This window comes from Lepisosteus platostomus, chromosome 6, assembly GCF_059453375.1.
Source record: "Lepisosteus platostomus isolate fLepPlt1 chromosome 6, fLepPlt1.hap1, whole genome shotgun sequence".
NCBI classification, from domain to species: Eukaryota; Metazoa; Chordata; class Actinopteri; order Semionotiformes; family Lepisosteidae; genus Lepisosteus; species Lepisosteus platostomus.
In genome coordinates this window covers 23,480,527-23,507,692 of record NC_142616.1, presented here as the reverse complement: position 1 = coordinate 23,507,692, position 27,166 = coordinate 23,480,527, and the positions used below count along the sequence as shown (strand labels likewise).

At 36.1% G+C, this 27,166-nt stretch overlaps 2 protein-coding genes across 3 annotated transcripts; one reads left to right on the top strand and one right to left on the bottom strand.

Moving 5' to 3' along the window:
- Positions 1-28: 28 nt before the first annotated feature.
- cabcoco1 (ciliary associated calcium binding coiled-coil 1) lies at positions 29-17,858 on the bottom strand. Its single transcript, XM_088634926.1, has 8 exons — positions 17,595-17,858; positions 15,536-15,636; positions 15,160-15,329; positions 14,342-14,492; positions 10,527-10,599; positions 6,145-6,267; positions 5,010-5,153; positions 29-2,190 (listed from the first exon to the last, which is right to left on the bottom strand). Exons 1-8 carry the CDS (start codon positions 17,685-17,687, stop codon positions 2,107-2,109), a joined length of 939 nt encoding a protein of 312 aa, XP_088491052.1. The 5' UTR covers positions 17,688-17,858; the 3' UTR covers positions 29-2,106.
- Positions 17,859-18,757: 899 nt separating this feature from the next.
- tmem26b (transmembrane protein 26b) lies at positions 18,758-26,951 on the top strand. Of its 2 annotated transcripts, XM_088634925.1 has the most exons (7): positions 18,958-19,078; positions 19,426-19,564; positions 19,847-19,943; positions 20,191-20,265; positions 23,085-23,290; positions 23,663-23,739; positions 24,887-26,951. In XM_088634925.1, the coding sequence occupies exons 2-7, from the start codon at positions 19,539-19,541 to the stop codon at positions 25,153-25,155; spliced, it is 750 nt and encodes a 249-aa protein (XP_088491051.1). In that variant the 5' UTR covers positions 18,958-19,078; positions 19,426-19,538; the 3' UTR covers positions 25,156-26,951. The 2 variants fall into 2 exon arrangements, with proteins under 2 accessions (XP_088491050.1, XP_088491051.1); XM_088634924.1 differs by lacking the exon at positions 19,426-19,564 and having other exon boundaries at positions 18,758-19,078.
- The last annotated feature ends 215 nt before the right edge of the window (positions 26,952-27,166 follow it).

The following is a 27,166-nucleotide window of genomic DNA, read 5'->3' as shown; positions in this document are numbered from 1 at the left end:
ACATAAATATAAACAGTGAAATATCAGCTTTGATTTTCTGGAATTTTTTATTTACCCTAGTAAAAAACGATCAAAACAAAAGCAGATATAAATGATGAAAACAACACATTAATTCAACAATTCAACATAAAACAATATATAGACCATATAATTGCTCATTGGTGTTCACGTGCAGCTTGAGACAAAGAGAAGAAGACATTGTACTTGTAAAATACAGTGCTTTACTTTGTTTTAAGAAGCTGGAAATGAAGATTGTAATTTAATGACCAAACATTACCAGATGTTTTTATAACAATACTTTCAACATGTCTTCAGGTAACCTTCACTGCTAGAACCAAGGGATGATTTTGTACTTTTAATTTAAAATATTAAAAATAAGACAGCCAAGAAAACATGCATCTACTGCATGAGGCAATGACATCAAATCACCATTAATATATAATATGTCTTTGTATAAATTACTTTTAAGTGTTGAACAGCAAGAATTGTGAATTAGTTTTACATCTTGCAATGTTGTCTTGCCTGCCTTATACAGCTAGTTTCTTGGTGTGCAGAACAAAGTGCATCTATCAGCAGGCAGATTACAGTTTTAAACAATGTAATCATTATATACTGTAACAGTGCTTTAAAGAGTCAGTTAGAGACAAAAGCAACATACTGTATAAGAGAGAAGTTAAAAAAATTAAAATAAACAATATGAACAGACATTGACCACAAACAGTATTTAGTAGCAGAGTTTACAGCACTGTATTTTGCACTTTGGAGGAGAACATCTACTACATGGATTTACACACTCCTGTGGGTAATGTGGGGCACATTTGCTTAGTAATATTAAGAGAGAAATATATATTTAACATAGCAAGATAATTAGTTGTATTATTTAGCATTTTTCGCTAACGTGATTCTTAAACTGATATTTGTCTCGAGAGACATTATTCCTTTTTGGTGATATTTTGTTAATATGTATCTACTATATCTGTATGCTAATGAGTAAGTGTGAAATTTCTTAGCAGCACAGGAAAACCGAACTGAAGAAACCGAATATGACCCGATGCTGCAGTTCCACAGCTTCACCAGAAGAGGGCAACATATATCAAGAGCTCCACATCCGCCGCAGATCTTTAGAGAAAACAGTGAAAGGAGACCTACGGTTTATTTACAACTAAGCAATCAAGGACGCACAAGAAATAATGTTTTTTTTAAAAAATATCTTGCTCATGCTTTCTGGGAATTTGGGTAAGGATTACCAACCTACCTTTGGAAGAATATTTATATATACACAATATTATAGCAGCTGTTTTACTTTATATTATAAAATAAAAACATAAAAAAAGAGAACAATGGGTTAGGTAGGGGTTGTGTGTGGGTGTATGCAAAAACACACAATAAAGAGGAAAAACATGATCAACATTTTCTGTGTTCCAAAACCCATTTAATATTTCTGTAGTCCTTAGGAGTGAATTAAAGTAAAATTATTCAGCTTGAATAACAGATCACACAGAAAGCCAATTCAGTGGTCTACGCTGTGAGTTAAATGCACTGGGTTGCCATGGCAGCTGAGTATATTTAAGACCGTTAATGACTTACGAGAATGATTGCTGTAAATAGCACAACAAGCATGTTAGATGGATTTAAGGTAAATTGGCTGACATACAGTAGGTGGAACTTTTGTTTTGCTTTGCAATATAGTGTTTTACATGGTTAAAGTCTTATTGCTTTCTTTAGTTTATTAAACTTACAACAAACAGACAAAATTAGCTGAACAAAGAAGAAGTTATAACCTAATAAAAACTGGCCACATTCATAGCTGTTTAAGTACTCTAAGAAAATCAAATGTGATAACACAGCTAAATTTCGAAAATTAATTGATTTTAAAGATAAATACATTTGATTATAATGTTTTATACGACCTGAAGCATATGCTTGGAATTCATAGTTCTAGTTCTCAAGAGAAGCCCACTGCATTTCAGCCTTTTTTAACAAGAAGAAAATTGTTAAGAGCAGAATGATGCATAGCTGAAACGTGAAATGCTAAATTAATGTTAGTAGTAAATCACATACAACACATAAATGTTCTGTAATAGAGCTATGTTTTTCCTACAATATTCAACTGTCGGAAGAGTTTTTAAGTCTGTCTATCCTGGCGGTGTAAAGCTCCTCCTGGACCCGCAGCTTCTCACTGATCTCCATCTGTAAAGACAAAAGAAGATGGTCAAAATCATGGCCTCCTAATAATCCCCATCTATGACTTGGCTTCATTACTCTGCTCTCCTCCCCACTAATAGCTGGTGTGTGGTGAGCGTTCTGGCGCACTATGACTGCCGTCGCATCATCCAGGTGGATGCTGCACATTGGTGGTGGTGGAGGGGAGTCCCCATTACCTGTAAAGCGCTTTGAATGGAGTGTCCAGAAAAGCGCTATATAAGTGTAAGCAATTATTATTATAATAATTATTAATAAAACCATTCTTCAGAGAACCAGTTCCCCTTGTTCCCCTGTGACTGAAATGCCCTGCTACAGAATCCCTGATCCAAGAAGCACCTCCTGTGCAGACATCAGGCAGCCTAGGGAAGTCTGAGAGCGATAACCTCCGATTGTCTTAAAGTACACCAACACCCTTTCAAGGACCTTGCAAGATCAGTCCAAGTGAAAGGAAGATGATCTATTCTATTCTATGTGATTTCCCAAGACACCTTTATCAGCAAGTACAGAAACAGCATTTCTCAGATAACGATACATAAGAAAATACTAGTAAGATGTATTTTACATTAATAATGAAAAAATTGGTTCCCTTCAGATATTATATTAAAACGTGATTTAACATTTAATTGGTAACAGTACTTTCTTCTATTTTTATCAATTGTTTTATTCTATTTTCATAAATTGCTTTCTTTTCCCTATTTCTACCTCAGCCTATTCACTTCTCAAACCTGAGCTAAAACAGCAAGTATATAAAATGTAACTTTCACTTACATTAAATTTAATGGTCTGTAAATGATAGAGGTACTCAGATAAAAATTAATCACACTGTTTAATAATTTAGAATTTGAGCAGCTTTAATACTACAGATGTATCATATGTTATCCATTTGCATTCAGTTTATCACTGCAAATGTTTTACATATGTGACTTACAGTTTAAACATAACCCTTAAATTTGGAAGATCAAGCGTAATTCATTTAAAACTACAGTGTAGCCTTTTGACCTCAGACACTACAATTTAGAAAGAAACTCTGATAGTATGTTTTTAGTTTAATAAGCTATTTTTAAATAATTGTATCTTGAAATGGTACATTAAATAAACACTTCTGATACTCTTGTGATTGTGTAATTAGACAAAATTGTTTTTTTTTCTAACCACTGTTTTAAGCTAACTGTTACATCTGTGGGTGGAAAGCAGAAAAGAGAAGAAACTTTGCTAGATTCTTAGCTTAGTTTTTCAGTGTTACTTTTTTCCTTAATCTTGCATTTTGAAAACCTTTAATTTACCAATCCACTTATGGAATTTTAACAATATGGTATGAAAAATAAGGAATTCAACCACAGTCTTCACGAGATTTGTAAATTTTAGAGTTTACCATATAAGGTTCAGACTGATGAAACCCACATGAGTAATTATGCTCCTGGGAAATTTCACAACCAAAATATCCTTTACAAAACGGATGTTATTATTAAATATCATTCTTAAAAGGAAAAAAGCAGATGAGGCATCAATCCATACAAGTTCTCTTGAAAAAAAAAGAAAAAACAAAATAATGCTATGGTTGTTACTGTAGGCTCAAAGATTCAGTTAGTTAAGATTATATTTACTAATGATGAAAAATACATATACTGTTCTCATATGCTTCCTTCTAATGCACACAAATTAAATATATCTAAACAGGAGATTTTCTGTTAGTAACAAATGTCTTTCCTGCAGATATTATTAACAGATAAAAATTGAGCAGATGATTCCAAGTAACAAACCAATGTATTATTTTTATAATACTTCTTGAAAATACATATTTCCCCTTGTTTTTATTTAAAACATTGTGCAGGAAAATGTTCCAATTTTACTACTCAGGAAACATAACCAAGCATATGTTGGCCTTCTACAGATTTTAAGGTGGGGTAGGCCCTTGTGAGTTACTGAAAATAACTTCAGATATCCCATTTGAGATAAAGTGGTAGCTAGATTAGTTTAAGTAGAATATGTTTAAACCAGTACATATTGTATCTGCTAAAGAGTGATTTCCTATGCTGAAATCATACTAAAATGGTTACAAATATAAACTGTTTTTACATGTATTTATCCCATATTTTAATTGTACTGACAGATTTAAATAGATCAAAGCGCCTTAATTCACTGAGGTTAAATCAACTAATTTCTGTTCAGATTTCTCTGTGTGACGAAAATAAATTTTGGGAAGCTCTAACAACCCTTTGTATAAAAGTGCTCAATAGTACTTTAAATGGCTGCTGTAAAAATGTTTAATTGAATCATATGCTTAACAATGCAAGCAGAAAATTAATACAAATAATCACTAATGAAATGTGATTGTTGTATTTCATAACTAGTCTAAAACTCATGATCACAAAATCTGTCAGACACAAGTATATGTACAGGGACAGGGTTTGTTCCAGGTGATTTCTATGCTACTTTATACAATGTTTGAAATCAGATAAAGTAAATATATTTTAAAAAGGCTTTTTGTCTTAATATTGGGTTTCCATTATCCGTTTACAATACCTGATTGATAAGAATAACTGGTCAGTTTGTAGTTAAACAAAAAGCTGCAGACTGATGAAAACAAAAAAAAACACAAGACATGTCCTTCTACACCTGTGATTTACCTGCTTATCCGACGTCTTCTTGTATTTAGAATTTCCCTATGATGGTTACAAATGTTGCATGAAAACAAATATTTTCCGATTACAACACAATAATGATTCTTGACTTGTTCTAATTTTAAGTAACAATGGAATGGGAATATATGACTGCCATCTATCCTTTATTGCTCAATACCATACCTGAAAACTTCCCAGCACATCTTTTGTCAGTGGTCCAAGCACTGATCTTACATCATCTATGGCGTAGCCTTCAAATGCATTTTTTGCTTCATTGTCAGCTTTGTTCTGCTTGTCTTCATAGTTTCCTTCTAGTTCTTCAGTAAACTGCAAAATTCAAACAATTCTGTGTCATATACAAGCTGAACCTTTAACAAAGGACTGCATGTACATACTCTTGTAAGACTGAAAATATGTAAAAAATGCAATTTCATTACACAGGAACCTCAAGGCAGAATTCAAAGCACATTCTTGGATGTTTAAGTATCTGCAATGACTTGGCTAAATAATAATAATAAATACATCAAAGCAAGCTTCAGTTGCAATGTAGAAGGACATTATAAGTATAGTAATAACTATAATTTTACAGTGAAACTTTAATGTACAATGAAACAAATTACTTTAACTTTGAAACAAATATATTAATAGAAAATTAATTAAAACTCAAATAACTTAATATATACAAATCAATATATATATAATATAAAGCATATCTTAGCCATTTCACTAGCTGAAGTTAGCTGTGCATGTTGGTGAGCCCTAACAAGGGTTAACACAAGCCCAGCATAGTGCATCACATTCTTAGAATTCATAGTGGCTGCTATGAAATGTGGTCCTTGTATGACACATTTATTTAAAATATACACATTTAAAATCAATGAGTCAGTGGATTTAAGTGAAAAAATACATGTAAAATAAAAGTAGCTCAAGGCGTCTGTACCACACTTGCTTCAAACTGACCCATGATTTATTTATTTATGGAGAAATTAATTTCTTGACCTGAATTACTGACCCATCCAATTTCTTTTGAACTACTGTATTTACTCTCATCTTACTGTGACCAGCTAACTTCAACACAGTCCTTCTCAACATGAACGTAATACAAGACAATGAATCTTGTAGAGAAATTTGCGCATGACAGGTCCTCATAAACGTTGTTACCTCTATTGCCATTTGCTGCTTGCGTTTGATAAACATTGATTTACTGTTTCATGATAATCCTGGTTTTCCTTATGTTAGCAAAATGAGTGTCCAAACTTCTGATTTGATTCAAAACCCATGGTGTATCTAAGGCAATATGTCATCAGAGTGCCGATACCTCATCCTCACTGTGTTCAGGGGGAGCTGGGGCCACGTATTGAGTGAAGGCCTCACAGGGCATGCCCTCTTCCAAAGGTGCCACAACTAAGCAGTCTCTTGATCTGAGCACCTCAACACTTTCCTTGAAAACAGAATAAGAGACAGTCTCAGGCCATCCTCTGATTCGAATCTGATTTTACATTAGCAGTGTCTCTGCCCTATCACTACAGAGACAAAGCAAAACAAATTATGAAGCATGACAAGCAAATTATCACAACTGCTACTACTCAAGAGACATCCAGTTTGTCCTTTGTTTTAACTTTTTTCAACATAACTACTATTAAAACATAATTTTTATGCAATACAAACATTCAGTGTGCTGCATGTCTTTGATATTGCTCATTCTGTACTGAAATTCTTGCTTCATTTGCATTAAAAAAACTGTCTATATGTAAACTAGAACTATGTTATAATTTTAGAATTATTTCAAGAAAAATATTTTTATCTCACTAGAATATGTTTTCAAAAACTGTTTCATTTTAATGATTCAGAAAATAAGCTTGGGTGCATTTTGCAATGCAACTGAAAAAATATTCAGTATGAGTCCTCTAGAGATTTTAGAAGATACAGCATATACTGTATATATAATTTGTAGGTGTATTGCCATATACTGTACTGTATATCTCAAATCAGAATTACAGATATTTTGCCTTGGAATTAACTGTTAAAAACAGTTATAGCAGATTTGGTTACAATTCAAATAATCTCAGAGACTACTGCCACCTGTAGTCTGACAGTGGAACTATAGTATTTTTCAGGAAGATTGAGAATCCTGGACATCTTGCCTTAATGCAGTGGTTGTCAATCCTGGTGCTAAACTTTAGACACTCCTGTTTCTGCTGGGTTTTATTTCTGGTTTTGGGCCCTTAATAACCAGTGCTGGTTGGCTCTTGTATGTGCCCTACTTGCTTGTTTTTTTCTGTATATTGAGGTACTCCCACAGGGAGTGTTTTTCCTTCTGCTTTATCCAGCTGATCACATTGCATCTCGCACACCTGAATTACAGCAGTTGTGAAGATCACTAATTAGTACAGGGTTGATACTGAATACAAATCTCATTCAGCGACTCTGAGTCCTGAAAGCACATTTTAAAACAGGCTTCAAATAGAATATTGAGATCAATGAGCCTGACAGAGGACCAGAGGTCACCTGGGAGAAGGACAGAGAACCAGTCCTTTAATGTTGGTGTAGTTGTTACTGCTCTAAATCAAAACACTGTCTGAATAATAAGACATCAAAATACAGTACCTGAAAAGGATTCCGTAGTGCTACTGTACATGCTGCTTTTGCTTTGAAAAGATCACTATAGCCTAATGTCTGTGAAATGGCATATACTGTACACAAATACCACTCTACCCCACCCCCACATCCTCACAGAAAATCTCTTCCGGTTTTGTTTTCCTGAGACCCTAAGAAAGAAATATCTCCCTTTTGTATCTGAGAGAAAAACTTTTAGCCTAACAAGCTGAAAAAAATCTACAAATATATTGTCTGGAAAGTTTTCCAAACAGCAAACATGTAAACTGCATTCAGAATCAGTTGGAAGCCCACAGAGACTCTAAGGTTTACACAGAGTGGGTAATTAAGATGTAGAACAAAGACTATGAGCAAGATAATTCAATTTGGCTTTTGAAGCCACATCAATAACGTAGCTATATCCTATATGATTTATACTAATTATTTTTTAATTAATGTTAGTTATTATTTTGATCACAGAAAAACAAAATTTCAAATCTCTATTCTCAAAGCATATTGCTCACTATGCTCATTTTTTTACTTTCATGTAATTTGCATTATTTTCAGACTGTCGTTCTTAAATGTGTTCAGTTCAGAGAATATATTTATTGATATTCAATAAATGTCTTACACGCTCAATCAAAACAAATGAAATATGGTTCAATTTATGCAAACTGACAGTAAGCACCTATTATGACTGCTTCTTGAAGTACAACAGAAACTGAAAAGCAAAAAAAAAAAACACATTAGGCTTAGCTCCAAGCTGTTTGAAGCTCATTACAAAACAAAATCTAGAGTTCACCTTGAAATAAAATCTGCATATAATTCATACAAAAAACAAAGATCACCTGAATAAGACATTGCTTTGGTTGATAAGATACAGTTATATATATAATTACAAACTATTGCAATTATGACCATTATACACCTATACACGAGAAAACATTTCTTGTATAGCCCTCTTTTCTCTTCAGAAGAAACCACTCAGCACTTTATATTTTTGCTGTGTATACATGTGTAGTATAAGATTATCTGTCAATTATAAACAATAGTTGCTTATTATCCTTGATCACTAAATGGATGTTCATGGTCTTCTCTTTTCATAAGTGATGGAATTCTACTTTATAAAACATGACTAAGAGCACCAAAAACAGACCATAAAGATGTCTGTCTTATTGCAAACGTGTATATATAAGTGCAACATATTAAATTAATAATTATTTAATATGTACATAACCCTGTCAACCGAATAATCTCACGTCTATCTACAATGCTAGGCATTTAACAGAGCTGTCACATACACTGTACATACACTATATTAGAAGAAGCAACACTGTATACATTTTTTCTCTTTGTTGTGTATATTTTCACATTGCAACTCAATTCTTATCCTAAATCACTCTTCCAACAATTTAGTGCCATTTTCTTTAATAATCCATTGAATCTTGCTTCCTAAGTTTATGCAATTTTGATAAATACATTTAAACATGAGATAAGCCAAGTGGGTTGAGTCATGCAACATTTTCTGGGAATAATTAATTTACATAATTGAAACAACATCAATGAAATGTGCCTACTGAATGATTTCTGGCTTGAACTAGTTGGAAACTAAACAGAACTGACTAATTAAATCACTGTCCATAGAAAGATGCCTTCTTTTTCTCCTCTATAAATAAACAATGTCACAGTTTGCTAAAATGTTTCTGTGCATTTTTGTTAATCCTTATATACATAAAATAGACTTTTCAGTTTTACTTTAACTTCTGATTAAGAAAAAGGACAAAAGACAACTCGGAACAAAGGCAGGAAAGGCTTACCCCTCTGCAGAGGTCACTGCCCTTCCTATTAATATTAATCACATTCCTCTCAAAGGGGTAACGTCTCTGCAGTTAATATATTTTTCACAAGCGAAGAAACAGTCTGAACAACATCAAAGGGCATAATACCTCAGAAGTCAAATTACTTCATATTAAAGTATCTTTGCACTAAATGCTGGACTACATTTTAAGTAACTCAATGTGTTATGTGCTCTATTTCTATGTTTGTGTATGGTAAATAAACTTGAATAAATTTGTCTATAAAACATCTTAAAGAAATGCATAAGATATTATTTTAGATTTCCTAAAAATAACATTTCATAACTGCAATACAGTATGATCCTTTTGAAATTACGTACTTTCAAAATTAAATTCTGCTCAAATTACTATACCAATACTGACTAACCATGTCAGGAAAACATAAAATATTGACATTCTTGAACAAAGAAACATTCATTTATTAATTTAAAGCGGGACACACACCTGAGATGAACATGAATGTTTTATCACAGTGCTAGATTTTAAACGACAACATGAGAAAAGAGTGAAGCTGGAGTCAGATTGTCTGACCACTCCATATATTTCAGAACATCATCTATTTGCATGGTAGTCAATAGCAATGAAAAGCAGTAATATTTTTATTTGACCCCTTTACCATTTTATCTCTTTAACATTTTCAACACTTTTGGTTTTTATCCTAATTAAAATTTCATTATAAATATTATTTAATCAGCAAATTAATTGTAGTGTTTAAACGTTTATGGATCCTTCCTACTGCCACAGCTGTTGCCACCTGGTAACTGAGACTTACTCTCAGTTTTTTTATTATTTGAAATGGCTTTGATTAAACACACTGCACTGCAGAATAAGCAGACATGAATATGCAAATTGATAATTACTAGGATAAAACACTGAATGTTCAATTACAGTTTGTGAATGTAACAAAAAAACATACTGTACACCTTTGTCCCCCAACTTTTCAAAAGATTTCTTCACTTGAGTAAATGAACACCAACACTTAAGTGAAGCTGATATGCAAGACTATGTACAACCAAATAAGTGTGATTTTGGATGACATTCATCTACAAAAAATCTCATTATACCATGCACAGATGAATGGCAGAAAAATAAATATTATGCATTACAAATCAGGAAATTGCCTCTGGATTTTCACCAATAGATTGTTTTCATTATACTAAAGAGACAGACTGTAATAAGCAATGGAGCTGTTTTTAGACATGCATTATTCATTAAATACATCAAGCTAAAGAAAAGAAAAAGATCTTACTTCAATACCAAGAACAAGCTGCTCTTGTGGATGGGTGAAGAGAAATTCATACAGCTTGTAATGCTGAAATAAACTAGAAAGAAAAAAGACATCCAGTATTAAATAAACTGTTTCTCACAAATTCCACACAAAGTTCTCATTCCTGTATGGCAACCCACATTCGTACACCACACTGGGAGTGAGAACCATTGTGTGACCTCAAAACCCCCCTATGTCCCTGGAGAGCTTTCTCCCATGCACCTAATTAGGAGATGCTGTTGAACTATGACATTACTTCTACCATACGTCTGAATTTGCATGGAAGTACAAAGATGAGCCAGGAGAGTTTTGGAACACAGTTTTATGGATAGAGGATACCAAGATAAACGTTAACTAATGTGATGGAAATGATAAAATATGGAGAAAAAATAACTTTTTATTTATTACCACTTGGTCAGTTTTCCACCTGCACAACATTGCCTGATTAAGACCCTTCTGCTGCCTGTTTAAGGCTGAAATATTGATGCCAGCCTTTATTTCATTTTAGACAGATTACTGTAATTCCTTACTCAGAGGGGTATCTAAGGTATAAAGTATGAGTCATCATGTCTAGAATTTTGCTGTTCATGTGTTAATCAAAAGTATTCTGCAGCAACACATAACTTATCTGTAATTTGCATTAGCTCCACCTGAAGTTTAGAGTGGACTTTTAGGCTCTCACCAATAAGGCCGAGAATTGTCTCTATTAAGGTTATTTTAAGGCTGTATTGCATTGAATGTAGGTTAAGACTTAATCTGAGATGTGTGAATTCAGGTCTTCTTACTCTGCAGAAGACCAGGCTTCACACAATGGGCCATGGAGGCTTCTCACTTCCAGCAACATACAGTGTATACAGAAATCATTTATATACATTAGAGAGACTGTGACTCTCAGCATATTTGAAATGCACTTAAATACATTTTCTTTCACCCTAGCTTTTAAGGTCTAATTTACCACCTTGGTTTTACTTAGCGAACTGTCCATGCTCTTCTTTTTTCTATTTTTACTGGTGTAAAAAGTATTACATGTGTGCTACCATGTATGGTTTGGGTTTCTTGAAAAGAACTAAGGAATAAAATTGCATTATGTTATTATTAGTAGCGCACATAGCCTGAAGGACCAGCATATCTCTCCCTTGAACTGAAAGCCTGCAGGCACCAGGCAAGTTGCAGGAATTTCCCTTGAGCCAACAGCTGAGAGGTTCTTGGACAACAAATTCCGACATACCCCATCAGCCCTTCGGAAATCCTGGTTACAGTCTGGGCCTCGGAGCTCAACCTGCACTTTTGGCGAGTGTGTTTATTGTTAGAGATGCTTAGGAATCACATAATAAGTGTTTATCAACATAGCACAGCGATGGAGCTAACCCTCTTTGTTCATCCGCTAAGGGAAACTCTATTATATCATAGTAAATCAATTTATGTTGTTTTAGGTAATAAAATCTTTTAAGGACTAGTCCCATAAATAGGTTACATTAGGCCAAAGAAAAAATGGTCTAAGGCTAAGAAGAAAAATCTACAAACTGCCAAGCTCCTACTTTTTGAAGAGATTGAATAGTAAATACAATGTCTATAATAATCATAGTTAACAAGAAGTCATAATGAACTAATTCCAATTTCAAATGTAGGTTACACATAGAATTCTATACTGAAATAAAACAAAGTTTCAATTTTAAAATATTTAATGAATTCCTTTTTTCTGCCCCACAAACTCACTCACCACATACTTCCTTTGCCCTTTCTCAGGCTCCCTGTTTAAAAGAAATGGCCAGTCAGCTGCTGGCTTTCTATATAGCCTTATTTGAGCAGTTCTTTCAGTATTTTGCTTGTGCCAATCTTGTTAAATTAGATGCACAGCTAGCGATTTTTCCATAATTCTGCACACCACAAAATACACATCCTGGTAAAAGGTCTTTCTAAACTTGCAATCCTTATATAATGAAATATACCATCCCCTGAAAATCAGAAGTGTGCAAACATCTTTTAGAGCCTGATTAACTAGAGAAAGACAGTGATGTGAAGCTTTGAAACACTTTCCCAGATGCTGCAGGGAGATGATAAGATACAACAACAGTGCATCTATTGTCTTCACACAAAAATGACCATTGTGAAAATAAATGATTGTTCAAATATCCAAGGCTAACTGTTTTCAAACCCACCAGTTTTCAAACTCAACCTGCTGCTGACTCAAATCCCACATTTCTCTTCTTTTTTGGTAAGCAAACATTTAACATTTAAGGAAACAGCTTCACCCGCAGGTCAGATAAAGAGTTGCACCTTGAACCGCTTTGTTAAAACATAAAATGCTCAGAATAATCTGAAAACCACAAAGGGTGAAAACTAGCCAAGAGAAAGTCAGAGTGAAAGTGAAGGTTCATGACAGTTTTGCCAGTGCAAACAGGAGAAAACGGAAGGTACATTTTTTAAAAGAAAATTATTCTTCAATTTTTCAAAGTACGCAATTAAAAGGTGACTTGAGGGTGAAGGGTTTTGTTTTTACCACACTTATAACCTCAGATAGTAAACAGATAATATTAACCAACACCAACAAAAGCACAATTATTTGCTGGTAAACTTTAGGTTTGCATGGTGGATGTAACAATCAGCATTACATATACAAGGAAATAAAGACCTATTTGACAGCAATATTAAATTATATCATAAATATAACCATGATCTTTTCTTTCAAATAAATTAAAAATCAAGGATTACATTTTTTTTAAATGGTGGCAGAATTATATTCATACTAATTTTGCAATCTGTAAATTCTGAAATGCAGATGCAACATTTCAGTTAAGGATAATTTTTTAAAAATATTACATTGCCACAAAATTTTTTTATTTTAGCTACTTGTCATTGTTTTTATATTTCACACTTATCTATGGAGATTTGCCATGCAGTAATGGGTCAGATAATTACATCACAACAAGCCTGAGCTTGTCAAATTATTACATCACAATAGCTCAGAGTTTCCACACTGGAAATCATTAGCAACTACTAAATAAAAGAGACGTTGAAGATGAGCTTCTGGCAACATAGTAAACTAGAGATCAAGTATGTGGCCAAGAATACAAATAACCTCCTTCTTCCAGAGACAATGTTGGTAACTATACCTTTATCATGCCATATCACTCTGCAACTTATAACTGGCAACACACTGAAGCTAAGCAGGTGTGAGCCTGGTCAGTACCTGGATGTGAGACCTTCTGGGAAAAACTAAGGTTGCTGCTGGAAGAGGTGTTAGTGGGGCCAGCAGGGGGCGCTCACCCTGCGGTCCATGTGGGTCCTAATGCCCCAGTATAGTGACGGGGACACTATACTGTTAACACGCATCGTCCTTGGATGAGACATAAAACCGAGGTCCTGACTCTATGTGGTCATTAAAAATCCAGTTTTCTCGAAAAGAGTAGGGGTGTAACCCCGGCAACCTGGCCAAATTTCCCATTGGCCTTTACCAATCATGGCCTCCTAATAATCCTCATCTATGAATTGGCTTCATTACTCTGCTCTCTTCCCCACTGAGAGCTGGTGTGTGGTGAGCATTCTGGCGCACTATGGCGGCCATCGCATCATCCAGGTGGATGCTGCACATTGGTGGTGGTGGAAGGGAGTCCCCATTACCTGTAAAGCTCTTTGAGTGGAGTGTCCAGAAAAGCGCTATATAAGTGCAAGCAATGATTAATTAATAATTATTATTATCAAACAATGACAATTACAGAGGCACTATATTGCTCGCCTGATAGGGTAAAGCAGCCGCAACACAGAAGGTAGGTAATCTGGAGGACTGGACAGATTACCTGGACTTCATATATTCAGTAATACTGGTAACTTGTCCCACACTGAAGAACTCATTGTCACCATCCTCTGTTGCCGCTGATGTTGACTGCCTTGTCCCCACTACTGCATTATAAAACTCTTTGAAGTTTTCTGCTAATGGCATCTGGTTATCTGAAAAACAGATGACGAAGAAAGGCAACATAAACATATTGCAATATACAGTATGTTATGGCAGTTAGTTCTGTAAATTCAGAACTCTGATGGCAAGGACTATACAAAATTAATCATATTTACAGCAGGTTTGCCGTTGTCTTCACATTTTGGACTATGGTTTAAATTCAAAATATTATATATTCCAAAAAATGATTAAATGTACCAGGAACAAATAATCTAGAGATCAGAACATCTAAATAGATGCATGGAACATCAGAATGTATGGAGCAACAGAATATTTTTCCTTCTAGTTAAATTATAATAATAATAAAAGTTAATAATCCACCTCTTTATCAATTTATACACTTAACATGGTGTGATTGCTTGCCTAAGTTCAAGTATGTAGCTGCGTCAGCATTTGTAGGCTGCAAAGGAACAAGTAAAGGTTTATTCCATGCTGAAAGAAGAAGAAAAGAAACACAACGTTTCGGCTGTGTCACACCCAAAGGCGGCTCGACGGCCAAAACATTGTGTTTCTTTTCTTCAATTTTCAGCATGGGGTAAACCTTTACTATTTCCTAAAATGCAAACTGTCCACTTTCACTTTGAGAAACTAATTTACTGTAATTATTAAAAAGATGACAAGAAGTCAGAGCTAAAATACCGTGAGAGAAACTCAGTTTACCCCTAATATTCTCCAACGCCGTGCATAAAAGGGTCATGAACCCCGATACTTGCTGGCAGGTGAAGTTCATTTCTTTGGCCCACCTAAACCCAGAGACATAATAATCCAATAAAGCTGCTTCCTTCAAACACGTCTGATGGTTATTAAAGTTGAGGATCTCCTCCAGTTGCCTGGAAAAGAAACGTAGGCTAATGCATTAATAAAACTAACACTATTTTTCTTTCAAGTTTGAGAAATGAAGCATCAACCTACACTTGACATTGCCTGTGACAGAAATGTCTATATGCACAAATGTTACCAGGTGCAGTGCAATTTAAAAGTTGAAAGGCACATTCAAGACATCAGAGCGAGTTTAGTTTTTCCTCTTTGTACTTACTTCTCCACTTCTTCAGCACTCAATTGCAGCAGGAGGTTTACTTGTGAATAGGATAGGAATTTCCACGCAAGGGGGTGTTCGTTTTCACTGGTATCTTTATCCTATTCAGACAATTAAAATTATATTAATCTCTGTCGAAAAGCAAAGCAAGTTTCAACTGCACTTCAGTACAGAAATATGAATGACGGTGGCTAGATAATAAACCACGTTACTGGTCCCAGCGCAGATGCTGAATATACCGGGTTTTAAACACGAAAACGTACTGACCCCATTGCAGATACAATGCATCATTTACAGTGCCTTGCGAAAGTATTCGGCCCCCTTGAACTTTTCAACCTTTTGCCACATTTCAGGCTTCAAACATAAAGATATAAATTTTTTATTTTATGTGAAGAATCACCAACAAGTGGGACACAATTGTGAAGTGGAACGAAATCTATTGGATTTTTGAAACTTTTTTAACTAATAAAAAAATGAAAAGTGGGGCGTGCAAAATTATTCGGCCCCCTTGCGTTAATACTTTGTAGAGCCACCTTTTGCTGCGATTACAGCTGCAAGTCGCTTGGGGTATGTCTCTATCAGTTTTGCACATCGAGAGACTGAAATTCTTGCCCATTCTTCCTTGCAAAACAGCTCGAGCTCAGTGAGGTTGGATGGAGAGCGTTTGTGAACAGCAGTTTTCAGCTCTTTCCACAGATTCTCGATTGGATTCAGGTCTGGACTTTGACTTGGCCATTCAAACACCTGGATACGTTTATTTGTAGATTCCTTTGTAGATTTTGCTGTATGTTTGGGATCATTGTCTTGTTGGAAGATAAATCTCCGTCCCAGTTTCAGGTCTTTTGCAGACTCCAACAGGTTTTCATCCAGAATGGTCCTGTATTTGGCTGCATCCATCTTCCCCTCAATTTTAACCATCTTCCCTGTCCCTGCTGAAGAAAAGCAGGCCCAAACCATGATGCTGCCACCACCATGTTTGACAGTGGGGATGGTGTGTTGAGGGTGATGAGCTGTGTTGCTTTTACGCCAAACATATCGTTTTGCATTGTGGCCAAAAAGTTCGATTTTGGTTTCATCTGACCAGAGCACCTTCTTCCACATGTTTGGGGTGTCTCCCAGGTGGCTTGTGGCAAACTTTAGACGAGACTTTTTATGGATATCTTTGAGAAATGGCTTTCTTCTTGCCACTCTTCCATAAAGGCCAGATTTGTGCAGTGTAAGACTGATTGTTGTCCTATGGACAGACTCTCCCACCTCAGCTGTAGTTCTCTGCAGTTCATCCAGAGTGATCATGGGCCTCTTGGCTGCATCTCTGATCAGTCTTCTCCTTGTCTGAGCTGAAAGTTTAGATGGACGGCCAGGTCTTGGTAGATTTGCAGTGGTCTGATACTCCTTCCATTTCAAGATGATCGCTTGCACAGTGCTCCTTGGGATGTTTGAAGCTTGGGAAATCTTTTTGTATCCAAATCCGGCTTTAAACTTCTCCACAACAGTATTACGGACCTGCCTGGTGTGTTCCTTGGTCTTCATGATGCTCTCTGCGCTTTCAACAGAACCTTGAGACTATCACAGAGCAGGTGCATTTATACAGAGACTTGATTACACACAGGTGGATTCTATTTATCACCATCAGTCATTTAGGACAACATTGGATCATTCAGAGATCCTCGCTGAACTTCTGGAGTGAGTTTGCTGCACTGAAAGTAAAGGGGCCGAATAATTTTGCTCGCCCCACTTTTCATTTTTTTATTAGTTAAAAAAGTTTCAAAAATCCAATAGATTTCGTTCCACTTCACAATTGTGTCCCACTTGTTGGTGATTCTTCACATAAAATAAAAAATTTATATCTTTATGTTTGAAGCCTGAAATGTGGCAAAAGGTTGAAAAGTTCAAGGGGGCCGAATACTTTCGCAAGGCACTGTAAATTGTCGTCTCATCTTCTGTGTGTTTGCAGTGCTGGGGATACAGGCCTTGGCTGTAATCCCACCAGACCTTTCAAAGGAATAGTCTGCAAGAGGAAAAAGATTCAGCCTTATTTAAATGCGTCCCTACAACTTACATGATCCTCCGCGTGCTTCTTTTCGTTGGCGCTAGCTCCGGAATTCTCCACCTGAGACTTAATCTGAGTTTTGGCCTTTTCTCTTCCTGCCATGTTGAGGAAAATTGGCGTCCCGTAGTCGCCATGGGAACCCTAAGATCTGCCTTTGGGCGGATCTACAACCGCACGTGCGACTGGGAACCGCCTCTGTCTTGACAACACACCGAGTCCAAGAGCATGTCCCGTACGCAGGAGCTCTGCGCCAAAGTCCAATTATTATTTTTGCAAACGATCATGGAAGAACTAAAGGGACTGAAAAAGATCCCTTCTCAAACGAAACGTCCACTTGAGATTGCAGGGGCGAATAAAATTGTTTTCCATTCACATTTCAGTTTCATGTTTTAGCACATTTATGATCCTTTAACATGTCACGTTAGAAGCCTGTCAGTCCAGGATATTTTACAAGTTAAGTTTACTGTTTAACTTTCGTTGATGAAACCTGTTACGTCTACGTGTAATTTGTTTTTTTCTTCAGATGTAACTGCATTAGAATTGTGGATTCTTAATTTAAATAATTTGGCGACTGTGTAAATTATCTTCCAAGTTCTTGCAGTGACAGCAAAATAATTTGATAGTTTCATAGTTTGCCATTTACAATATATATTCCAATACTGTCAGTAAAGTTCACTTAAATTTGATTTCGACAACGAAAGGATGGAAGCGGGGAATTGTTGAAATAAACAGCACATTTTAATTAAGATACTTAAATATTTATATGGAAAAATATTAAATTGCCATGTAAATTCAAAGCCATATGTTGATGTAATTTGCCACTGACTAGCAAACTGTATTTTGTTGCCAAAATAGTTTACAAACAAGAGGAAGTCAGTCTATAATTAAAACAATAGTCTTAATATCCTAAAGTAATTCCAAAAGAAGAAGCTATTAAAATATCTCACGAAGTTAATCTTTTCTATAGTCATGGTCAAATACAGTGTCTGTGATCCAGCCTGAAATTGTTACAGAGATCCCCAGAGAGGTGACAATAAGCTACTGTACAGTACTTTAAACGGACACGACTTCCAACTCTGAAGGAAGCTTTTAAGGATGTACGACCCAGGAAAAGCAGGAAAGCAAAGCCCACCCACTTTGAACGATTAAAACTTTTTAAAAGGCGGCGCTTATGAGTCAGGTCCGTCTTTCGCCAGTTCTGCACTACGGATGAAATGAATCTGGGAAAAAGGCTTTAACCTGAAGACTACCGGCTTTATCGATTATTTTCCAAGTTTTTAAAGAAATCCTTGCACAGAAACCATGATTTTTGTGAAGTTCGTGTGTGCCGTGGTCACCAGATTCTTTTTCATCCTTCTCTCTCTCATCGGAGTTTGGAGAGTGACTGAAGTGAAAAAAAATAAGTTGTATTGGTTACTGACCATCCTATACCTGCCCCTCGTCGCTGAGATGATTTACACTCTGAAAAGAAGAAAAGGGAAAGATTACAAATGGTAAAATGACTGGAGACAAAAATTATTTTCGTCGAGTGGTAAATGACACAGAACGCACTAATTTAATAGCTTCTTCATAAAACGACATGATTTGTAGAGACTGTGGATGGATACTAAATAGACAATAGTAACACGTCCTGTTAAAAAAGTGTATGCTCTTTGTGTAAAATTAATTGCATAAGGCATACAGTGTTTTTAAATTGATTAAGCATCAAATTGACCTGTACAATATGACTGATAGTTGCTGTTAGTTATATTGAAAGATTATTGGATGTTTATTTTGTATTTTCTTTTAAAACTACCCGTTTTTAAAAAATAATTTTCTCACAGAAACATTTGAATTCCAGGGTCGGGGGGGCGGAGGGGGTTGCAGACAGGATACAGACTGGAGTTACTCTGACAAACTGTATCCACATCAAAACCTACTTCTCAAAATATCCGGTTTTCTCCAAAACCCAGGATGTGGAACCTGCGAAGACATCAAATGTAAAAAAAACAACGTCACATTGCTCTCATTTTTTGCATTAATTCTTATTGTATGGCCATACGCTGGTGAACGTTTATTTTTGAATGAGTCACGAAGATACACTACCTGTTCAAACATTTTAAACGCTGCAGCTTAAACTAATTCTTGCAGTTTTGTGCTCGCCAGATTCACTCTTCTTAATCAGTTCCATATGAAGTTTCTGTCCTTCTCTGATTAGTGCTTCTTTTGTGCTCTATGTGCTCTGTAAGCCAAGTTTACGATTACCCATTGTGTTGAAACAGGTTTTCTCCAGCTATCTTGCTGTTCCTTGTCAGTATAATACCATCCATCTGGATTTTGGAACTGCACACCCATCAAAATAAAGTTATAGATCAAAAGGTAGGTTTGTAAAAAGCACTGTTTTATACATGACCTTTAACACACCGTACAGTATATCATTTATGCGTAGAGAAGTGCTACTGTTCTATCTAAACTTGTTACCTACCCGTCCATGATTCAAAAAAGTTGCAAGAGAAGTTTGTCATTTATAAAGAGAGACATTTCATTTGTGTTTTATTCTGTCTTCATTCTGAATTTTTTTTGCAGTTGATTCCTATTAATTATTATATTTGGTTTACTATTCTAGTGTAAAAAATTGGATTCATATGAGAGCATCAAGGATATTGTACCCATTGGGAGCCGTGGAAATTTAACATTTCAGGTGACTTTTTAACCTTATATTGTATATATCTTGCTTGTTATTCTTGTCTTAAAGATTTAATTCTAAATACTAGTAATGTATAAAGTCAAATGATTGCTGAAGTTGTGGAATGTACCTCGAAAAAAACATAATTAAGAAGAAAGAGATTGATTAATTCAACTTCTAAGTATAAGTAATAATAGGATTCAGGTACAAAAGGTGAATGAATCACTCTCCCACAGATTTTGAATACATTAAACTTCCTATTAATTTTAACAGAGGTTTAGTGTGATTAATCCCTAATAACATAGTATAACATGAATGTAAGAATCATATTGTCAAATCAATTATGCTGCCTTATAGGTTATATAAGCAATATATAAGCAATGCAGTTTTTCACAATAGGCAAACTGTTTAAATTATTTACTCTTGAAGTGGACAATTTACCCACAAAGTACAATAAGGTTCTGGATCAAGTTAAACATTTCAGGTTGGTCTGGACTTTTCACAGCGATCTGGTCTCATGTGTGCAATGGTGTAATGCAATGTGTGATTGATCAGATGACAGCAGTATAGACAGTAGTGTTATGTGGTGAAAGCTAGACCTAATGGCCCTAATAGCACATACTGTAGCTTATTTCAGAAGATGGTGCTTGTGCACTTCAGTTAATGGAATTGAGAATGGCAAGTGCAATCATTTTTATTGATTTAACAAAACACTACTATATAATAGTAATAACAGTAAATCTTCAGGATTGCTTCAGATCTGGGAAGTCTGAATTCTGACATTCTGAGAAGCCGAGAATGAATATCTTGACAGGCTGAAGTTCTATTTGCAGTGGTTAACAGTTGGCCAGTTGTTAACCCTTTGTACTGATGTATCCATTCTCTTATCAGTAGGACAACATTACCTTGCTGAAAACACTCCAATACAAAAGGAAAGGATGAAGGTCTAGCTAGTTTTAGAGAATATTTAGAGATGCCTTAAGGGGGTGATTACTGCAATTAGCACATCAAAGTAATGCTGTTTAGTCTGCATCAAAACTGCATCTCTGTTGTTGCTGGTTAGATTTTGATTTGCCAGTGGGTTTCTCTAAAAAACCTGGAAACTCTTCTCATGGCTGAATTTATCAAACAGACCTAAGGAGGAGAAAGGTGCTAAAGTCATACTAGACTGCTTAAAGCTGCCAGCTTTCTAACATTATTCCTACCTAAACTATTTACCTTTAAGGGTTGCTGGTGCTCCGAAGACAAATCAATTGGGAGCAAAATTAGTCTTTTTTCTCCGTAAAGAAAAAAACAAATGGCTCCACAAAGGATTTTGATGTTGTAGCATCTGCTTGTATGCATGTTAATTCATTACTCAAACACCTGCTTAATATTTCCAATTTTGTTTCCTTTTCCAAGTTTATTTTAATGTAAAGATTTTATGTAAAAACAAATCCCTGTAGACAACAGCTTTATTTCATGAATCAAGCAGTGGTATCGTTACCACATCCTCCGTACAGAGCAAAAAGATTTGTGTTCTGTCATGAATGTGTAATCAGGAAAATCTTCCAGCTTGTTATATTATCATCAGACATCATACATATGTGGTGTACAGTATGTGGCTCATCACATTCAACACATCACATTCACATTCACATTCAGGTCCCCACAAGCACCAGATAGGCCTGCTGTGCCAGAAGGCTATCCTATATATTCAGTGGCCTAGATTGCTGCTAGACATCTGGAGAGTGAAATACACCACAGCAGTCTTATTTTATGCCATAAGGCATGTACCTCAGAGGATTGACAGACTGTGAGACACATATTACACATTGTGAGACCTATTACACTTTTCTCCACTCTTCTCCTCCAGATTATCACAGCACCAAGAGTGACAAGTGTAACTCTTTCTCCTATTGGGTTTGTTTGTACACCAAAAGCAAGCAGCTGATGAGTCTATCCTCAAATATTTTTGAGGATCTTTGGTAGTGATATACCCAGTATACAGGATGAGACCCATTCCACATGGAAATAATTAGAAGTTGCTATTAGAGCTGTGAGGACAGGCTGAGAGACTCGAGATAAACATCTGACTGCTTTATTTATAGACATTTTGTTGATAAATGTATTTGTTAAAACAAGCAGGAACTAAGCTATACCAAGCCAAAATACCAAGGCACCAATTTTACTGATTATATATAAACTCGTTCTCCTCCAAACAACTAATATCGTAGCAAAAGGTAAATAAAGAGGAGAACATCCAAATCTAATTATGTAAAGATGGTCTTCGTTTCAGAAATGCAACATTATCGAAATATCATTTTTAAATATCAACTACAAAGCTGACATTCATTACTACTGAATATATCCACAGCTACTAAATCTGAAACAGTTAGACACTTGTCAATATATGACTCACTAGAACTAAAGATTTGTTTTGATTCTAATTCCAAAGAAAACGCTGTCCTCAATGTGTGTGTTACAAGACTGCCAATTGTTTTTTTCATTTTGTAAAAATATTTATTGCAATAGTAGTGAGACATGTTGCACTGGCATATCATTATCAAGTGCTTCAGTGATTCTGAACACGTGCAAATATGTATTCAAGCCTTTGTGTACACATTCTGTCAAACCCATTTAAACATGACAGAACTTACTAAAATCATTTGTGTCTGTCCATTGTGCTTTTTAGACCATTGCAAATCTCTTGGATTTCTTTAGAAACTCAGTGGAGTGATTCCAGGAAATACTTATTGGCAATGATGTCACATTCCTCATTAGATTAACTGATTATTATACACATTACGGCTGGGGAAGTTTTGTGTTGATTAGTGTGTTCTCTTTGTCTAAAGAACTCTACCCAGTTGTCTAATCTGTGCGATGATGCCTGGACACTGGCGCTCCACCAAATCCTGCTCATTCTATTGATCATAGGGAAGTGGCTGCTCCCGATTGGAGCAGGCATCACCCGGGATGAGCTCTCACAGCTCCTGCTCATCTTTGTCGGCATAGCAGCGGACATCCTCGAATTCACTAGTGAAACTCTCTCGGACGTCAAGTGAGTTTAAATACATTCATACCACAGTATCCATAACATGATTTGACAGCATTTGTTTTCTGTAATGATAGATGGATCAGAGGGAGGAGAGGGTTCGGTCAGACACAAATTGTGATCTTAATTTGAGCATCCCTTACCAGCAAAGATCAAGTTAAATTGCATTCAATTTCAGCTTTGTGAGTTACTGAAAACCCTGCTCTCAGTATTTAGAAAAGTCACAGAGTGTCCGCTTTGAATAAAGTGCTACTGTGCTACTGTCCTTTTCAAGATTCATATCTTGCTTTCTATATATATATATCTTTTTAAAGGAGTTGTCTTATATCACACTGCATGAACAATGCTTTCACAGCACTGGGCTTTGTTTACCTGCAGGGACAACAACAATTTGGTCTATGCGATTCTTGCAGTGTGGACATGGAGTATGCTACAATTTCCTCTTCATCTTGCAGGTCTGTCTCCGATTTGCCTTTTTTTAGACTTCTTTTTTCTTAATTTGACTGATTGCCTTTATACAAGGATTATGAGAAGTTTAACACCTCATTGTATATACAGTATAATCACTGTAAATAAACAAGATGTATAAGTTGCATAGGAAATAGTGTACAAGTACAACAACTGCAGATACAAGACATGTTAGTATTTGTGGAGTAAAATATGTCAGCAGCAGAGCAGTTTGGTGGTTCATTGCAATGTAGTTTGAGCCAGCAGGATTTTCAGAAGTGAAAAGTGTATGAGAAAAAGGTGCAGCTCTTTTATTAGTAATCCTGGCACTACCTCTGTGCCAGGACTACAAATAAAAGAGCTGCACCTTTTTCTGGCACAGAGGGTAAGGGATTGGAAGACATGGAAAACTGAGAACAAGCAGTGGGGAGCCCAAGGACATGTATAAAGAGAGACAGGAGGCAGCACAGTTTCAAAAGACAGACAAGAGATTGAACGCGAGCGCATGGGCCAATGCAGTATAAAAAACAAATGTTACAGTTTGCTCTAGTGTACTAGTAAAAGAGAAAGGAGAATGCAATCTGGGCACAAGTGCCACATAAGCAGTCAGTGGAGGCTCCGATCCCTGAGAGAGCACTGTGCCAGGGTCATGGATTCTCATTTCCCCTGAGGCTACACATCCTCAGAAGAGACATCCAGACCTCCACCCTTCTGGAGTGACGTGAAGATAGACTAAACGATCTTTATAGTGCATAGATAGGCTAAACTGAGGCAAACTCATGCATTTAAGTCTGGGCCTAATGTCAATTTCACATTCTAGAGGTTAATGGCTCCAAAAGCTATGAAATTAACTTCATATTTCACCTTCTGTTTAAGCATCCCATTGACCTGTTTTAGCCTAAAAAGGTTCTGTAAATCAAAAACAAATACTCGGTAATGCTAAAGCCTGACTAGACCTGATCAAAAGTAACACTTGGTAAGTGTGGTGGAAGCCTTCGTTAAGAAGTCCATTTCTAGTGCAGATATTCCACTTCCTTTTTGTCAATGTTCTTCTTCCTACACTGCTGTTGAAAGCAGATGGGATGGGAAGGGATAGGAATCATTTGCTCATTGTGTTATTGTTCTGTGTGCTGTGTGGCTGTTTGTCAATAACAGTCTTGACATCAAGACCTGAGGACACTACTGAAGGGCAACCAGACTCCCTCCTGCAAAGGCACAGGACTGACATTTGGTGCATCGTGGAGAGCCTCTTCATTCACGACGGCCCCTTCCTCGTGGTACGCCTGGTGGTGATGACGTACTACAAAGTCATCAATCAGATGCTGGCCTTCTTCGCCATTAAAAACTTGCTGGTGGTATCATTACAGGTATACCGCCTTCTAGTCATCTATCAAGACTACAGATCTTCTGTGTACGGTCTGTAAAGGGAACCTTTGTTTGGGCTTGTATGCAAATCACATTTTAACAATACTCAAGTGTAAAGCAAGTTCAGTATTACAAATTAAGATATCCTCATGAGCATTAATTAAGTACACAAAAAGAGGACTTATTGACACATTAACAGTGATACTTCATTATTTACTGTTGACTCATCTTAATAGAATTTTGAAGTTATATTGTATAGCTTAAGACTGTTGTGGGGAGTGTTGAAATTACATGATATGTGGCCAAGACAGCTGTACTTTGTACATATCACTGTGATTCATCTAGTTATAGTACGGCAAGAAAACACAGTTCCAGGCTTGTATTAAATCTGAAGGAAGTGTGCCATAACAGCTATCCTTTATAATGCCTAGCAATGGTGTTGCAATTCAAGCCTGCTCTTCGTATGTGTGCTGCAGAAGTCGATACTTCTACTTTAAATCAACATCAGGTTTTAATTCACTGTACAGGCACTTGGCAGCTCTTCCAGAATGAACTACACAGAGTACTCACTATATAATCACATCAAATACTTTATGTACTGTAAAGACACTACAGCAGAAGTGCACGACTCAAGTCCTGGAGGGCCACAAAGCTTCTTCATTTTCATTCCACATGAGCCCTTAATAACCTACCATGAACTCATTATTTTCTTAATTGGACAAGTTGAAGCCATTCCTTGGTCTTGAGAAGCTGGAGATTAAAAGAGGCCTATAAAAGGTGCTGGACAGCGGCCCTTGAGGACCGGAGTTGGGCCCGACCGCCAGTTAAACATGGGTCAGGTATTAATTGTTGACATGTTTGATCTAAATTCACTGGAACTGGTCACTGTGATGTTGGTTAATAGGTATTTATTAGGCATCTGTTCCTCACATAATAATGCCTCATTAACATGAAATCAGTTGATAACTACTGTTGACCCTTGTCCAATGTGGGGGTTATGTTTCTCCAAAGCAACTCATTAACAAATTCACATTAGAGAAACTTAATACCTAATGTGATAAATAGGGATATGTGAACAAAGTTACTCTTTAATACCTTTAATACCTACATTTTATATAGCAAAATACTCCACACAAATAAATTGTCCTGCCTATACTTAACTCTTCATGAAAATAATTTTAAAATATAGTACTGTAGCGCTCTTGGGTTCATGTGGGTATGTGCCCTCGCCGCTGCCGCCTCAGGTCGGCCCCCCACCGATGGGGACTTGAACCTAGACCTCCGGTGTCACTCAACAGCTGCGGTCCCTGCTATTCACAAGGAAGGGCGGTGACATCACCGCGCTGGTAAGCCGGCTCGCACAACCTGCAATGTTGGCCGTATGCATTACAGTACAATAAAAGTATAAACATCTATGACATGTAGATATCACAGATGTTATATCTATGATGTTTACCTAAAACAATTATCTTTGAATAATTCAAAATGGAGAAAGGCCACTCATCTCCAAGCAGCTTATCCAGGATGTTTACTTTTCATGCTAATGTCCAAAACATAAAAAAGTTTTTTTTTTCATTACACTTCCACTTTCTAGTGTCTTACATTCTGAGTCCATACTGTCTTGCAAGGCCATCAGCCAAAACAAAAATTAGAAGAAAAACACCACTTCACCGTCGGGAACAGCAGACCGCCACGAGACCGTGTAAGTTGTGGTGCTTGGTTGCGCGGCTATGTGGAAGACATTACTAGAAGATTCTAGAACTGTGCGAAGTAGTGACAGACTGCCTTTGACCATGTCCTCCAATTTGTGGTGTTTTTCAGTTTGTAAATTAAATTCGCTTAGATAAAACTCGAATTGGAGAAGTGTTTACTGTATTACAAAAATAATTAGACAATAACAACAGAACTATCTGTTGGGGGGAATCAGTTTTACTGGGTGAACTCATAAATGCAAATGCAAATATTGTTTCTGAAGGTAGCATTTTTTAATGGTTTTATTGTTGAGTAATTAGTAGGTAATACAGTAGTTATTTCCAAAGGTGGATTTTGATTATAATATTTTAAAAGTTA

Bases quoted from the DNA above. Each gene is read 5' to 3' on its own strand.
- tmem26b (XM_088634924.1), top strand. From the start codon at position 18,888: ATGATTTTTGTGAAGTTCGTGTGTGCCGTGGTCACCAGATTCTTTTTC. The intron at 19,944-20,190 runs GTAGGTTTGTAA...TTACTATTCTAG, and splicing joins ATAAAGTTATAGATCAAAAG to TGTAAAAAATTGGATTCATA. The intron at 23,291-23,662 runs GTGAGTTTAAAT...GTTTACCTGCAG, and splicing joins GAAACTCTCTCGGACGTCAA to GGACAACAACAATTTGGTCT.
- cabcoco1 (XM_088634926.1), bottom strand. From the start codon at position 17,687: ATGGCAGGAAGAGAAAAGGCCAAAACTCAGATTAAGTCTCAGGTGGAG. The intron at 15,330-15,535 runs GTAAGTACAAAG...TTTCTTTTCCAG, and splicing joins AGTGCTGAAGAAGTGGAGAA to GCAACTGGAGGAGATCCTCA. The intron at 14,493-15,159 runs GTAAACTGAGTT...TCTGTTTTTCAG, and splicing joins GGCGTTGGAGAATATTAGGG to ATAACCAGATGCCATTAGCA.